This window comes from Manis pentadactyla, chromosome X (assembly GCF_030020395.1).
Source record: "Manis pentadactyla isolate mManPen7 chromosome X, mManPen7.hap1, whole genome shotgun sequence".
Lineage (NCBI taxonomy): Eukaryota > Metazoa > Chordata > Mammalia > Pholidota > Manidae > Manis > Manis pentadactyla.
In genome coordinates this window covers 97274802-97291676 of record NC_080038.1, presented here as the reverse complement: position 1 = coordinate 97291676, position 16875 = coordinate 97274802, and the positions used below count along the sequence as shown (strand labels likewise).

The window sequence follows — 16875 nt, the reverse complement described above, 5'->3', positions numbered from 1 at the left end:
TGGGGTAAGCATGACAAAGTGCTGAGACCGCAACGGGTCCAGTTTGCAATGCCTAACGACCTCTTCACCCTTTGTCCATCTTGATACATAAAATGATGGTCAGTAAGAAGGGTGGGCTCGAGAAAGGCCACTGTGTCCCAAAGGTTCTAGAGGATATTCAGTTGAAATTCTTTATAAACCACGTCGCCACCCAGCAAGCTCTTTTGACTCCGCCTCCCCGCGAGTTGTCCGTTTGCGTTCAAGTAATGGTAATTAGGTGACGGAGAGACAAGACCGTGGGGAAAAGAGGCGTAAGTGGTGCTTCATACGACCAGAGAAGAAGCCCTAACACAAGATGGAGGAGAAGGAGAAGGTGGCAACATTTGACTATCAGAGTCCTAAATCAACAAAGGAGCTGGTACCCCGCCCAATACTGGAACTTTAATCAAGTGGTCAGCCCTGGCCATTGTCGCATTTCTTTCTGCAGGCCTTTAAATCCGTTGGTGCAACAGATTTTAAGGCTGAGAGAGGAAGATTGCTTCTGATCTCTGCAGGTAGTGTGCTGCCCGGGACGGGGCCCACTGGTGTAGGAGTATCAGGTATCCAAACAGAATATGGGAGACTCACAGCCCTTCCTGCCCGAATTAAGGGCAGGAGAAACCAGGCCCGGTCTTTAAAATACTGTGGGCCTGTGGAAGGGAGTAGAATAGTAAGCTATGGGGCACCGGTAGAGGGTGTATCAGGATCCTTGGAAACAGGACGAGCCTCAGCCACTGTCCCGCCCACCACCCATGCCACGGTTTGGTGAGTGGAAGAGGCCTCGGGAAGGATTGTCTGGCAAAATGGTGGGCTTTAGGACAAGGCTGGATCTAGGGCGCCCTCTAGAGGACACACGAAGTCTCTCAGATGGGAAAACCTTCGCTGATGGAGGTCTGAATCCAGTTTCAAAGCATTCAATCCCTCTTCTTTTTATTTCCCAGGAAGAAGAAAAAGGAAAAAGAAAATCTCAACATGGAAAATGTCCCCCAGGAAAGCAAAGGAGGGGAGCAGGCCACAGTGAAGAATGAAGAAGCTCTCCCTCTGCAAGTTGGTGAAGGCCAAGAGCCCAGAGGAAATAATAGAAGGGGTTGGGGTCCCACTACCCAAGATGTTAGAGATCATATGCCCCATAGGCTTGTCAATAACTTTGACATGATGGAGATACAGATAATATGGAAAGGTTCATGGAGGAGATGAGAGAGCTGAGGAAAATTAGGGAGCTTCAGTTGAGGTACAGTCTGCATATTCTTATAGGTGATCCCCCTCACCATGACCATGATGATGAGTTTTGCCTTATGCCTTGAATGCTGAGGTTAATAATCATAGACCCCCCTGCTTCCCAAATTTGCATTTTCTTGGTGAGCCCTTTACTGTGAATCTTCAGTGTTCTGTCATTTTTCTGATTGGAGATTTCATTTTGACTTAGTCTAAGTTTTTCTGAGTCTAAGTTTTTCTGTCAGCAGGGGAGTTTCATCAACTTGCATGGAAAAATGTTTACTATATATTGTAAAGTTAATAAAGCAGTTTAAAAAGCAATCTATAGATACACTATCTTATTTAAAAGCATGCATATTAGTTATAAACATACATATACTTCAGGATGTTTTTTCTTATTTTCTTTACTTCTTGATTATCTGTTTTTCTCATTTTTCCAAAATGAATACACATGTGTTATGTGTCAGAAAAAAAGAAGAACTTATCAATCAATTTATAAAGGGACAGGAGACAATAATTACTTGAGACACAATTTAAAGATATAAATCTTACATTAACTCTGGGTCTCAATTAGAAGCACAAACCTGGTAATCATTGCAGATACATTTCTTTAAACTGTTGAGCCTTTGGTGGTCTGAATCCCCATTCTGCCCTTCCAGAAATGAGGAGAGTGGTTCCTCCTGCTTTAGAATTATACTTAATACCAGTGGGTAGTTTCTAAGTGCTACTTAGGGATCCAAACAGTCCTTTTTCTCAGACTTCTTCATTCCCATTCCTCTTGATAAATCTGAGTGACATTCATGATAGTGTACTCAGAATTGTCCTATCCTTCCCACTCAGATGACTGTGGCCCAGTCTCCTTTACTCTCCATTTTCTGTGTGGCCACTGCTACAGATTTAACTCTGTACATAAACAGGTATTGTGGGAGTGGCTTTATGTCCCCAAGACCATTCTGATACACAACCTCCTCAACTCAGAAGTGGTCTCATCTCTAACCTACATGGAGCCAGAGCAGTTTCCCTCTTTTTTGCCTCAATTATTGCTGTGCCTAGTGAACCTGTAATCATAGATTAATGGGAAACAGGCCAGGACTCGAACCTGGTAGATGGACCCTGGTTTTAGAACATTTTCCACCACCATTACTGCTCTCCAACTAGAGTGTGCCCTTCTCCCAGTAAACATATTGTCTCATTTGTCCAGTTACCCTCAGTGCCTAGGACAGGGTCTAGTAAGCTGTAGGGCATGACAGTTAATTATAACCAAGTCAGGAGTTCTGCCATTAGGGTCCAGGTTTGTGTCTGATCATTTGTAGCAACTTAGGTTCTGATCCCCACAGCTTGCAATTAGAAAAGAACATGGCAGAGAAAGCATTATATTCCAATTTCAACACATAGACTTGTAATGTTATATATGTCAGTGTTTATTAATATGTGTTATGCAGACTAGCTGCATGGAAGTCACCTGAGGAACTGACTAAAATTTCAGAAAACTAGGTTTCACTCCACAATCATTGCATCATATAAATTTATCAAACATCTTTGCACTTAGATAAAGTGGAGGCCCCAGCTTTAGTTCAAGTTTGGAACTTCCCTTCTTCATTATATCTCGGAGAGAAAGGAATGCCTAGCAGTCATTGCATAATCCAGGGAAGGGAGAAACAGCCTAAGTATAGAAAGATGTCACCCACCTGGCATGCATAAATATGTACATATTTCCTGTGGAAGCACTTTTAAAGTGCTTTGATTAACCTATACACATCAGGCTTTATTTTTTCACTAAGACTGCCTTTTCAAAGAGACAGCTATATCATTTTTGGTGCATGGGTTCTCAACCTTGGTTGCGGGTTTGAATTACCTGAGGTTTTATACTGGAGCTCAGGACCCAGTCCACAAAAATTGAATCAGACTCAATAGAATTGAGACCAAGGGATCACAACACTGTAAAAGCTCCCACAGTGATTCTGATGTACATGTAAGAGCTCAGAATAATTGGGTATAATTTATGACTAAAATATCTTTTGTTTTCTCTGTACTATCCCTGATTGAATGTGTGACTCTAAGCAAGTCGGTTCATTTATCAAGAATATATATCTTGTGAAAAACATATCAAAGTAGAGGAATTATACTTTGAAGTCAACACATGAGATTCTTTTAAGATAGTATATGTCAGTGTTCCTCCAAGTTTGCTAGCCTAGAAAATGCTTCAGAATCAAATGTGGAGATTGTTTAAAATACAGAATTCTGGCCCCACACCCAAGAACCACTCTTTGATAACACTGCTCAGGTAACTGCATTGTTCATAAGCTCTCAGATGATTCTGATGCACATTAGAGTTTGAGAGTTACCTGGGCATACATTTTTATCTCAAATATATTAAAGACAAACCAATAAAATAACTAAAACAAAATATAGGTAGACATTAATCTGAATTCAGGAGAAGGATATACAGGTAAAGTCCTATTTGAGCATTAGAAAAACAAGATAAATGAAACCATAAAGGCAAAGATTAATATTTATATGTAAAAAGTAACCATCTGCAAGTAAAGCAAGACTGTAAATTAAAATTCAAGAGGAGTGCCTGTATGTCTTAATAAGATGTATTTCTTCAACTGCAAACTAATGTCTTTCACTCTCATTCCAATATGGGTAACATAAACAATAAAATTTTAAAAAATTTTGTCCATATAGAACCTTGACTGCAAGAGTCTGCCTTAGTCATTTTGGATTTATCCCACAACTAAGGAGCACTTGTCTTCTTGTCTCAGGGAAAAGGTGGTCAGGTGAAAATAGTGGTAAATACGCATTTGCCAAAGAGCCTACCGCTCACTATTAGTATTGGTTTCCTATGGCTGCTATAAAGAAGTTATCACCACAGAAATTCATTCTGTCACAGGGATGGAGACCAGAAATCAGTAATCTATGTGTGGGCAGGGCTGTGCTCCCACTGGAGGTTTCACAGGAGAATCTATCCATTGCAATGCAGTCCCTATCAAAGCTACAATAATTGAGCAGTGTAGTACTGGCATAAATACAGACATAAAAGTCAATGGAATAGAATAGAGAGCCCAGAAATAAACCCACACATATATGGTCAAATGGTTTTCAACAAGGTTGTCAAGACCATTCAATGGGGAAAAGAAAAGTCCTTTCAACAAATTGTGTTGGGAAAACTGGATGCCCACATGCAAAAAAATGAGGTTACACTCTTACCTTATATCATACACAAAAATTATCTCAAAATGGATCAGAAACTTAAACCTGGGAGCTAAAACTATAAAACTCTTTTTAAAAAGCACATGGGGGAAAGCTTCAGGATATTGAATTTCTCCCTTTGGTGGCAGGATGTTTATTTTATATCAATTCCACCATTGTCACCATTGTATTTGGAAGTATATAACTTCTTTAGTTTCACGGGTTCAGAACAGGAGATGAGTTTTTCCTCAGGATGAATCATACCTCAAGTCTCACCCAACTTTGATTTAGATGATGTTTAGATGAGCCTTTGAACTTGGAGTTGATGCTGGGATAGGTTAAAACTTTGGGGACTGTTGGGATGGGATGAATGTATTTTGTATTTTGCATATGGGAAGGACATGAATATTGGGGACCAGAGAGTGGAATGTTATGTACTTAATTGTGTCCTCCAAATTCATAGGTTGAAACCCTCTCAATGTGACTGTACTTGGAGGTAGGGTATTTAGGGTCTTCAGGGAAGTAAATATGGCTAAATGAAGGCATAAGAGTGGGCCCCAATCAAATATCCCTGGTGTCCTCATAAGAAGAGAAAAAGACACCAGGAGTGTTTGCTCACAAGAAAAAGTCCATATGAGTATATAACAAGAAGACAGCCATCTGTAAGCCAAAGGGAGAGACTTGTCAAGAAACCAAACCTGCTGACAACTTGATCTTGGAACTACAATCTCCAGAACTGAGAAATTAATTTCTGTTGTTTAAATCACCCAACCTGTAGTGTTTTGTTATGGCAGAGCTAGAAAACCAATACAAGATACAACACAGTTCAGTGATTGCTAGGGAATCAGGGGGAGAGGGCAAGAGAGGGAAACTACTTAGGGAGTAAGGAGTTTTACTTTGGGATGATGGAAATGTTTGGAACTAGATAGAGGTGGTAGTTATACAATATTGGGAATATAGTACATACCACTGAATTGTTCACTTAAAAATTTCCATTTTTGAATTTTTTATTGGGGAAAAATGTACAAAATTTACACTTGAACTATTTATAAGCATACAACTTAGGGGCATTAAGTACATTAACACTGTTGTGGAATTATCACCAATATCCATCTCCAGAGATTTTTCGTCCTTCCAAACTTAAAATCTACCCATCAAACAATACCTTCCTGCTCCCCCATTCTCACAGCCCTTGGTAAACATTATTCTATTTTCTGTATATATGAATTTGACTATTCCAGATACCTTGTATAAGTGGAATAATACAGATATTATTTCACTTAGCATAATGTTTTCAAGGCTCACCAGTAGTATAACATGCAGCAGAATTTCATTCTTTCTTAAGGTTGAATCATATTCTACTGAATATACATGCCATATATTATTTATTCATTTCTCAGTGGACACTTGTGTTGCTTCTCCCTTTTGATGATTGTGAATAATACTGCTATGAGCATGGGAATACAAATATCCATTTAATCCTCTGCTTTTAATTCTTTGGGGTGAAATTGCTGAAACATATGGTAATTACATGGGTTTTTATTTTAAAGAAACACCATAATGTTTTCCACAGAGGCTGCACCATTTCACATTCCCACCAGCAGTGTGCAGGTGTTCCAGTTCCTTCACATCCTCATCGTCACATAATTTTCTGAGTTTCTTTTTATAATAGCCATTCTAGTGAGTATGAAGACATATCTCACAATGGTTTAGATTGGCATTTACCTAATGATTAATGATATTCAGCATGTATTTATATGCTTTGGCCATTCACATATCTTCTTTGAAGAAATGTCTATTCAAGTTCATTTCCCACTTTTAGTTGGATTCTTTTTGTTGTTGTTGAGTTGTAGGAGTCCTTGATATATACTCAATATTAATGCTTTATCAAATATATTATTTGCAAATATTTTCCCCCAATTCTGTAGGTTGCCTTTTCACACTCTTGATAGTGTTCTTTGATGTAATTTTGATAAATTACACTTTTTAGTTATGGCCGATACAACAAAATACCATAGAATGAGTGGATTAAACAGAAACACTTTTGTCTTACAGTTCTGAAGGCTCAGACGTCCAAGATCAAGTTTCTGGCAGATTCAGTGTCTGGTGGGAGCCTTCTCTCTGGTTTGCAGATTGCCAATTTCTTGCTGTCTTTACATGGTGAAGAAAGAGAGAGCTCTGGTCTCTTTCTCTTCTTATAAGGACAGTGATCCCATGATAGGGGCTTCACTCACATGACCTCAAATAAATCTACCTCCCAAAGGTCCCATCTGCAAATACCATTACACTGGGGATTAAGGCTTCAACATATGAAGTTTTGGAGGACACAAACATTCAGTCCATAATATTCTACCACTGGTCCCTGAAATTCATGTCCTTCTTACATGCAAAATACATTCATTCATCGCAACAGACCTAAAAGTTTTCATTCATTCCAGCATAAACACTAAACTCAAAAATACAAAATCTCATCTAAATATTACCTAAGTGAGATATGAGTGAGATTCTAGGTGTGATTCATCTTAAGGCAAAATTACTTTCCAGATGTGAACTGTGAAACTAAATTAGTTATATGCTTCTGAAATATAATGGTGGGATAGTCATAGGATAGATATTCACATTCCAAAGGGAGAAATAGGAAAGAAGAAAGGGGTGATGGGTCCCAAGCAAGTCCAAAACCTAGCAGGCAAACCCCATTAGATCTTAAGACATGAGAATAACCCTCTTCAGTTCAATGCTCTGCCCTTCAGGCCCTCTGGGATGGCCACATAATTCCCACAGAAGAAAGAAGTTACTGCTTTGTGGTAAGACATTATAAATTGCCCGATCATCCCCCAGGTCCTAGATTGGCAGCAATCTGTGGATGGCAAACTACTGTCCTGGCTCATATTGCTAGACCAGAGGGAGAAATTTGGATCCTATCCTCATAGAATTGTAATTATAGGCCTTGGTCTGTCTGATGGGTTCCTCAAGGACCAGCAGAAAGATTTCCCTTTGTCACACCAGGCTGAGGGCAATTTCAGGACTGGAGTTGGGGCAGTTTCCTGGGTGGCTTTTGCTAAAAGCATTTGAAGTCATAGGTATTGGCCCCAGGAGCCTAGAGCAAGGAATATTTCAGAAGAGCAACAGTCAGACTGAGAAAGCTGTGAAGGAAAAGTTGGAGAAAAGAGAAGATGGAGTGAACAAGCACTTTTAAAATATCACATATACTGGATAATCAAGAAGTATATGTGCAAGCCCAAAGTGCAAGCCCATACTCAAAAAAGGCCAGAGAAGACCCTAAGCATCCACTTTAGTCTGGCCTTCAGGGTCTGCACAAGCAAAAAGTAAATCATTAGCAAAAGTATTCCAACTCAGAGTTCATCTGCAAAGACTGGAAAAGTATTTTTTTCTATTTCTCTTTTCCTTTGTTAGCTCTAGGCACTTAAAATAACTCTGTCCAAACACCAGTTGACCACTGAGCTAATAAAACACAGACTTCAGTGGTCACATGTGACAAAAAATACAGAATTTGTAAGTGTTTTTAAAAGGCACTGAACAAGGAAACAACAACCCACAACACAGAACAACAACAAACCCTGGGAAGTGAGAGGATCTGATTTCTGCAGTTGACACTTTCTAATATTCAAGACATCAGATTCTAACACAAATTGAGATGCATATGAAGAAACAATAAAGTATGGTCCAGTCACAGTAAAGAAAAAAATATTATTAGAAACTAACTGTGAGAAAGCTCTTGCATTGGACTAATTAGACAAAGATTTTAGATCAACTGTCTTAAATATGTTCACAGAGTTAAGGAAACCACGGGCAAAGGTCTGAAGGAAATGAAAAGAATGCTCCAGCAAATACACAATATCAGTATGGAGATAGAATATAAAGAGAGAAAGAAAATATAAAAAGGAACTAAACAGAAATGCTGGAGATGAAAAGTAAAATAACTGAAAAAGAAAAGCTTGCTAGAGGATTTAAACATCATATTTGAGCAGGCAGAAGAAAGAATAAGTTAACTTGAAGATAGACCAATTGAGATTATCCAGTCTGAGGAGCAGAAAGTGAAAATAATGAGGAATAATTAGCAAAAAAAAGTCCATCAATAGACGAGTGGATAAAAATGAAGTGGTACATATATACAATGGAATATTACTCAGCCACAAAAAAGAATGAAACCTTGCCATTTGCAAAAACATGGATGGGTCTAGAGGGTATTATGCTAACAGAAATAAATCAGACAGAGAAAGACAAGTATTGCATGATTTCACTTACATGTGGAGTCTAAAAAACAAAACAAGTGAACAAGCAAAATTGAAATAGGCTCATAAACATAGAGAACAGATTGGTGGTTACATTAGCAGAAGAGGGAGGTGGATAGGTGAAATACATGAAGGGAAAAAAATAGTGGGAATGTTTGGTATCTTGATCCAGATGATGGTTACAGGAGTGTATACACATGTCAAAATTCATCAAGCAGTGCACTAAGATTTGTGCATTTTATTGTGCCTCATATAAAAGAAAAATGAGCAAACCTTAAGAGAGTCATGAGACACTATCAAGCATACTGACATGTGCATTAAAGGAATCCCAGGAGAAGAGAGAGAGAAAGGGGGGAGAGAATTTTTGAACAACAGTGGCTGAAAATTACTCAAATTAGGGAATAGAGATAATCTATGTATCCAAGAATTCAAATAACTCCAATCAGGGTAAAAAAGAGAACCAAACCAAGAAACATTATAGTCATATTGTCAAAATGAAATATATGGCACTACACTTGACTCTGTGGCATCTTACTATGCTAATGGACAGTGACTGCAATTGGGTATAGGGGGGACTCGATAATATGGGTGAATGTATTAACCACAGTGTTTCTCATGTGAAATCTTCATAAGGGTGTATATCAATGATACCTTAATAAAAATAAATTAAATAATAAAATCTTAAAAAAGAAAAAAATATATATGGCACTACACTGTAGCAGCTCTAATATTGGCAGTTTTCCAGTGTCGGACTGGGTGGTGGTTTCCTAAACGTTAAACAAAAAAAGGGGGGGGAGGGAAGGAAGAGGGGCAAGTATGGGTTCCCGATAAGAAGAGTGTTGTGAATCAAGGGTTATGATGAATACGTGCATCTGAGGTCCATATTTTTAAATGTTTTAATGCTTTCTTTTTTAACTGTGTGACATTCTCTCTAGATGAGAACAGGTCAAATGTTGGAGTGTAAGTTTCCAACGTGGAAATTGGTGAAGGAAGAAGGCGAGAAGGAAGATGATGAGATCAGTTTGGGGCATGTGGATTTTGAGACCCCTCAGGGACGTTCAGACAGTGGCGTCCAACAGACAGTTGGCAAAGAGGGTCTGAGGCTCAGGGAAGGGAAGAGCGGGAACAAGTAGATTTGTGAATCCTCTATGCTTAGCAGGAAATGAACAGAGGTGACCCAGGGAGAGAAAACAAGTGGGCTGGGAAGAGGGGAGACCCAGCCACACCGCTAAAGGCGGCAAGGCAGCTTCCTGGCGGGCACTACCACACCGGCTCTGGATTCAGACAGAGCCGATCTTGAAAGAGGACTGTGGGGCTCTGGCTGAGCGCTCTTGGGGAAGTCGGGTACCCTCCCTGTGACCACACAGGCGATCCTGGGCATCTCGGAGGGATGCTGTGAGCGGAGAGGAGAGGCGCCAGGTAAAGCACCTGCGGTCGGGAAGCCACCCCGCTCTCGCTCTCTCGGTTACTTGCCCTTTGCCACCCGTCCGCGCCCCGCTCCGCGGCTGCCGGGTCCCACGGGGATGGGGGTGAAGGGGCGGGGCGGGGGGCCGAGCTCGGGTGACGCGGCGCTCACGTGACCGGCCGGGCGCCGACGTGGGCAGCAGCCCCCGCGCCCGCCCGCCCGCCCTGCGGTCCGGTCGGTGCGCCGTCCTCTCCCGTCGCCCGCGCGGAACCAGCTCCCTGAGCTGCCCGGGCGGCGGGCGAGCGGCGAGCGGGCTTCGGCGAGCCCGAGGAGGCGCAGGCTGCCGCGGCCCCGCAGGTCAGTGTGGAGGTGGGCGCTGCCGGCGGCCCGGGGCAGGGGCGGGGGTGGGTGTGGGTGCGGGTAGGGGCCCGGGGCGGCGGCGCGGGGGCAGGGGTCCCGGAGGCTGGAGAGGAGGGGGACGCGGGCAGGTGGGGGTGGGCCGCCGCCTCGACGCCCCTCCTCTGCGCCCTCCATCCTTTCGCGAACCTGAAATGAGCGGGGGTGGGGCGGGAGCCCGCAGTGCGACAGTGAAACGTAGACGGAGCCTGGAAATAACCCCCTCTCGCGCTCCGCACCCCGGGGAGTCGGTGACCTCCGCGCAAATGGGGGTGGGGGCGGGTTGCCCGCAGGGTTGGGGGGCACAGAGACCCAACCCGTTTGGAATGCATCCTGGTCTGGCGCCCAGGGCCTGGAAAGTAATGGTGCCTGGGATTCGGGGTAGGGAGCCCCGGACAAGGAGGGCCCGTGCTCAGGAAAGGGGACGTCAGTCTGCTGGACTCGCAGCCCCTGCCTTTGCCCCTGCCCGTCTGTCTGCAGGTCTGCGTGTCAGTTCCTAGCACTCTGCAAGGCTAGAACAGGAGGAGGAACCTGTCCAGAATCCCTGCAGGTCAGTGAAAGGGGGCATCACGGCTTGGGCAGAATTTGAGGGTCCTACTGCCCATCCCGCCACCGTATGTATTGCACACACACACGCACCTCGCACACACACACACCACCACAGTGAAGGATGGTACAGACAGTGGCAGGGCCTGCCAGGGAAGTGGTTGGCTCTTGTGGTGGGAGGGATGGTTGGGGAAAGGGTGGGTGGAAGGCCCCCTTAGAGGCTGGGCCAGGTCAGGGGCACCTTGGCATGAGGGGAGACGGGGGTACTATCTGGACCTGCAGTTCACTCCCACACCCGCAGCCTCCCTTGTCTCCTTTTTGTCTCCCCCAGTCTATCCTTCAGGACAGGAAAAGGAAGTGGAAATCTCAACATGGAAAACCTCTACAGTGACAACGAAGGAAAGCTGGAGAGCCAGGGAAAGCCTGAAGGTGAAGTAGAGGCTGAAGGTGACGGAAGTTCAGATGAGGAAGAAAGGCTGGAAGTGGGGAGGAAGCCAGGGCACGCGGGAAAGCTCCAGAATGAGGGACAGCCAGAAGATGAGGGGAAGCAAGAAAAGCAGGGCAAGGCCGGAGATGAGGGAGAACCTCGCGGGGAGGCAAAGCCCGGGACCGAGCTGCGAGCCACGAAAAAGCGCCCGGCTGAAGATTATGTGCCCCGGAAAGCAAAAAGAAAAACGGACAGGGGCACGGACGATTCCCCCAAGGACTATCAGGAGGACTTCCAGGAAAGACATCTGGGCAGTGAGGCGATGATGAGAGAATGTGGAGATGTGTCAAGGGCTCAGGAAGAGCTAAGGAAAAAACAGAAAATGGGCGGTTTGCACTGGATGCAAAGAGATGCACAGGATCCATTCACCCCAAGGGGCCAACAGGGGGTCAGGGGAATGAGGGGCGGAGGTAGGGGCCAAAGGGGCTTACATGATATCCCATATCTTTAATGACTGGGCCTTCAATTCTGATTTCTCTGATGAGAATATTGCTGACTCTGCTTTCCCTGGCAGGCACTTGCCAGGCTCTATGTGCTAAACCTTAAGCTGATAACTTGCTTTAGGCGTCACTCTTGTTACCAGCAACCTTTTGATCCAACTACAGTGCTCTCTGCCTTTCAGTGGGGGATTTTCACCCATGTGCATGGAAGAGATGTTCATGGTACACTGGAAAATAATAATAAAGTAAACAGTTTTCAGAACCACATATACAGTATCAGCCCATTTTTGTAAAAATATAATGTGTTTGCATAATGCATTTGTGCACAGAGAAAACTCTGGAAATATGTACACTAGAAAGTGGGTGACATTTTTCCTGCATGGTAGCCAAAAACAGGTCTCACCTGCACTCAATAGTGAGTCCAATTACCTAATGGGTAGGCACCTCCATGCCATTCCTCTGCAGGCGTGCCCATCCTCACGTCTTCCCATAGTTGTAACCATGTCAGCTGCCCCTTCTTCTGGGTCCTCTGCTGTCCTATGGCTCCCACCATGTGTGATTTTTTGCTTTTCTTTGCTCACTCATCTACAATTTTTCTAAAGGATATGCATTATGTTTCTCATAATACCAAAAAAACCCGAAAGCAATACATGATAAACAACTGAATTATTCAGTGTATTTATGAGGGCAATGAAGACATTTAAAATTCCTGTTGTCAGAATGTACAATAGGTGAAACTCACATTACCTGTGGGGCTCATGTCTACAGGAATCAAACTGGCGGTTATAAAAGACCTGCTATTGTAAGAGTCAGTACTGTCATCTGTGATATGGGGATAATACTTGCTTCACAGGACTACAGAGTAATCAAATGACGTACTGACTGTGTGTTGTGTTGTGACCTGGCCCCTACCGTATACTTGGGGGAGGAATGGCTCCCACACCATTACCATGCAGTAGCAGGTATGGGGATGGTCTCAGACACTTGGAAGAGGACTGAGGTCGGTCTCTCCTGTGCCTAGGAACAAGTCCAAGCAGCTGAGAGATGAGTTCCAATCTCTCCCATATACTGTCACATCCACTGGGCACTGCACTCCTCCTGAGTCCTGTGCTCATTACTGATTCTAATTAGTTGAAGGCCTTAAGGTCTCAAAGCCCCATCAATTTCTCTAGAGCCAATGGTCACCCATTTTTGACCCCTATAGAAGTGCAGACAAAGCTCTCTCCCTATGCTAGAGTTACATTTGCCCAGTTACCTATATATCCCTAGTGCTGCCTGAGACACTTTTCAGACGCTTCCTAAGCAAAATGATCATTTATGTGTTTGTGCTGGTTTGTGCGTTTTTGCATACATAAATATCCATACCAAATTCAGGTGCTGCAAGTTAGGCCAGGGAAAAATACCTGTATGACAGAGGCTATACTACATTCACAGGTTAATATCTCATCTAAAGAAGTTCTTTCCAAGGTTGAATTGTCTCCCAGGAAACTCTTGCCAGGCCCTGCTTTAGCAGTTTAGCAGACCCATCAACATATTTCTAGTTCTTATTAGTGAACCTGTGGTACATGGACTAGCTGCATCAACATCGTGTGAAAGCTAACCAGAAAAGCAGAATTTCAGGCCCTACCTCAGACCTACTGAGTTAGGATCTTCATTTTAACAAGGTCCCGGGTGGTTCATATGCACATGAAACTTAAGAAGCACTAGCTTAGAGGGGGACTCTTTAGGCTCCCCATTCCCACCTTCACATTGAAAGGATAAATATATGCACCATATAAGATACACATCACATTATTAAATAGACCCATGTTTGTCAAACCATAGTTACCCCTTCCCCCTGCATTGGTAGGCCTCGAAATTAATTCAGTATGTCAATACTTACAATTTTTCAATGAAATAAGAGAATAAAGTCAAATAGAAAATATCAGGTAAGGTGATATTGTTTTGTGAAATTTGTGTTTCAGTTTTGTATGTGTGTATGTATGTACATGCATCATAAGTTGTGATGAAAAATATATTCTGACTGTGAGCTGTGGTTTTAAAAAAATTGAGAAACACTGTATTAGACTCTTTGCTTCTCAAAGCATAGCCAGTCCATTTCATACTTATATTTCTAGTGTCCAGATCAGTACCTGACAAATAGTAGGTACTTCATGAGAGTGTAAATAATAATGACTAATTCAGGGAGCCCAAGTTTTTTTTACATGTTTAGCCTCATCTAGATAAATAACTTTGGACAAATAATTTCAACTTTCTGTAAAGGTTTACTCACGATTGCAAAAGGATTAGGAATCCTGGGCTTCACAGGCTGATTGGGCCTGCAGCAATTCATAGCCAGAGCTGTCCTTAGTAAAAAATATACACTCAGCAGCACCAAGGAGAGCTCCTGGGCTGGAGAGTGGAAATTCTCAACCCCAGGAAGACAGGCTCAGCAAAGTGAAACTAAGCAATGGTGGAATCTGTGCTGTAAAGGGACCCGGTGGGGTCTCTGTGTATGCCATAGGAGCATAGCCTCAAAAGGAACAGAAGCATGCCTGTCAGGGTGGAAGGCCAGAGTTGAGGGGCTGCCCTGGAGGGATAGCAACTGAACTAACTGCAGATGATCTTTCTCCAGTTAGCCTGTGGGAATCAAGGCCCTGAATTTTAGAGACAATGTACATCATACTGGTTTTGTGCATGGGCTCCATATGGTTTCTGGTTTTGAGTGGTACCCAGAACAAGAAAAAGATCTACAGCAAGTCCGGACTATCATGCAAGCTTCACTGACACTTCAGCTTCATGATCCCACATACCCAATTGTATTGTATTCCTGCTAGACAGAGCCTATGAAGTCTTAGAAAACCCCAATAATAGAATTAGCATACACACTCCTAGTGTATTAGAGCAAAACTATGCCTTCTTCTCTTGGCAACTAGTCTTCATTTGAGAAGCTGCTCCTGGCTTGCTACCAGACCCTGGTAGAGACTTAATACCTGACCATGAAGTTAATTTTCCCATTATGAATTTGTTTCTATCTAGTCTGTTGAGTAATAAGGTATACCAGATTTCCACCATTAATTGTAAATGGCTTTAAAAGACTGGGCCTGAATACATCAAGAATGCACAAGTAAATTATATCTACTCATGCTATTTCATTTTCACTCTCTTACCCAATATATATGTCTTCATGAGGAATTCCTCACGACCAGTTAGAAAAAGACTGATAAACCAGTCCTCCAGTTTATGTTTTTATCTTCTTGGTATGTTGATAATAGGTACAAATGGATACTTGCTGCACTACAGCCCCACTAAGGAATAACTCAATAAAACAGTGGGAAAGAAACATGCTACCTGTTGGTTGAATTTGTGTGGTTCATACGGTTGTCCTCTTTGTAGATAGCCCATCTTGGCTGTAGGTATGTATCTACTCTGGCTCATGTGCAGTAATTAAAAGATTGGTCAGGGACTTGGAGAGAATTAAATTGGAAAATAAATGTTTAAGAAGTCTGAAGAATAAGTTTGTAAACGAACTGCTCACAGAAATCACTGATAGTGCAGAATTTCTGTCCCATAATATAATCATTCACTATCACATGACAAATTAACCATGCACTTATCAACTTAACAAAACTCTCCTTTCTTAGCTCACACATCTGTAGGTCAGAAGTTTGGCACAACATGATTGTGTCCTCTGCTCAGTCTCACAAGTTCTCATCTAGGAGCTCTGGGGGAAAATCTGTTTCCATGCTTATTTAGCTTATTTTCAGAATTCAGTTCCTTCCAGCTGTAGGACTGTGGTCCTACGTTTTTTACAGGCTGTCTGCAGGGCTGTTTTCAACTTGTGGTGGCTACTTGTATTCTTTGCCATGTGACTCACTCCATCTTCAAGCCAGCAATAGCACATTTACTCTTTCTCATGCTTCTAAACCCTGAATTCTCTGTCTCTGACTTTAGACCCTTTTTAAACATTCAATTACAGTTGATACACAATATTATATTAGTTTCAGGTGTGCAGCATATTAACTTGACAATTTTATACATTATGAAATGCTCACTACAAAAAAATGTAGTTATAATTTGTCACCCTACAAAGCTATTATGATAGTATTGTCTATATTCCATAGGGGCACAAATATCTTTTTAAATTAGTGTTTTCATTTTCTTTGGACAGATACCCACAGGTGGAATTGCTGGATTATATGGTAGTTCTATTTTTACTTTTTGGAGGAACCACTGTGCTAGTTTCCATACTGGCTGCACCTCTTTACATTCCCACTAACAGTGCACAAGGGTTCCTTTTCTCCACATCCTTGTGAACACTTATTTATCTTTTTGTTAACAACCATCATGACAGGTGTGAGGATGTATCTCATTGTGGTTTTGATTTGTATTTCCCTGATAATTAGTGATGTAGAGCATTTTTCATGTGACTATTGACCATCTGCATGTCTTCTTTGGAAAAATGTCTATTCAGATCCTTTGTCCATTTTTAAACTGGATTATTTGTTGTTATTGAGTTGTATGAGTTCTTTATATATTATGGATATTGACCTGTTATTGGATATATGATTTGTAAATGTCTTCTCTCATTCAGTAGGTTGTCTTTTCATTTTCTTGATGGTTCCCTTCACTGTACAGAAGCGTTTTAGCTTGATGTTGTTCCATTTGTTTATTTTTGCTTTTGATTCCCTTGCCTTTGGAGTCAGATCTAAAAAAACTTCACTAAGACTGATGTCAAAGAGTTTACTGCTTATATTTTCTTCCAGGAGTTTTATGTTTTCAGGACTTAACATTCAAGTATTTAACACATTTTGTGTTAATTTTTGTATATAGTATAACATACTAGTTCACTTTCATTCTTTTGCATGTAACTGTCCAGTTTTCCCATCACCATTAATTAAAGAGACTGTCTTTTCCCCATTGTATATTCTTAGTTCATTTATT

The 16875-nt window shown here is 42.2% G+C and overlaps 2 protein-coding genes across 4 annotated transcripts; both read left to right on the top strand.

The window, feature by feature from the left end:
- Nucleotides 1-990: 990 nt before the first annotated feature.
- BEX5 (brain expressed X-linked 5) lies at nt 991-1322 on the top strand. Its single transcript, XM_036932739.2, is given in 2 exon segments — nt 991-1168; nt 1171-1322. Coding segments are annotated over 2 exon segments (330 nt in total).
- Nucleotides 1323-10275: 8953 nt separating this feature from the next.
- LOC118936051 (transcription elongation factor A protein-like 3) lies at nt 10276-12219 on the top strand. Of its 3 annotated transcripts, none has more exons than XM_036932791.2 (3): nt 10277-10452; nt 10960-11029; nt 11357-12219. In XM_036932791.2, the coding sequence occupies exon 3, from the start codon at nt 11397-11399 to the stop codon at nt 11961-11963; it is 567 nt and encodes a 188-aa protein (XP_036788686.2). In that variant the 5' UTR covers nt 10277-10452; nt 10960-11029; nt 11357-11396; the 3' UTR covers nt 11964-12219. The 3 variants fall into 3 exon arrangements, with proteins under 3 accessions (XP_036788688.2, XP_036788686.2, XP_036788687.2); XM_036932792.2 differs by having other exon boundaries at nt 10279-10440; XM_036932793.2 differs by lacking the exon at nt 10960-11029 and having other exon boundaries at nt 10276-10452.
- Nucleotides 12220-16875: the final 4656 nt, after the last annotated feature.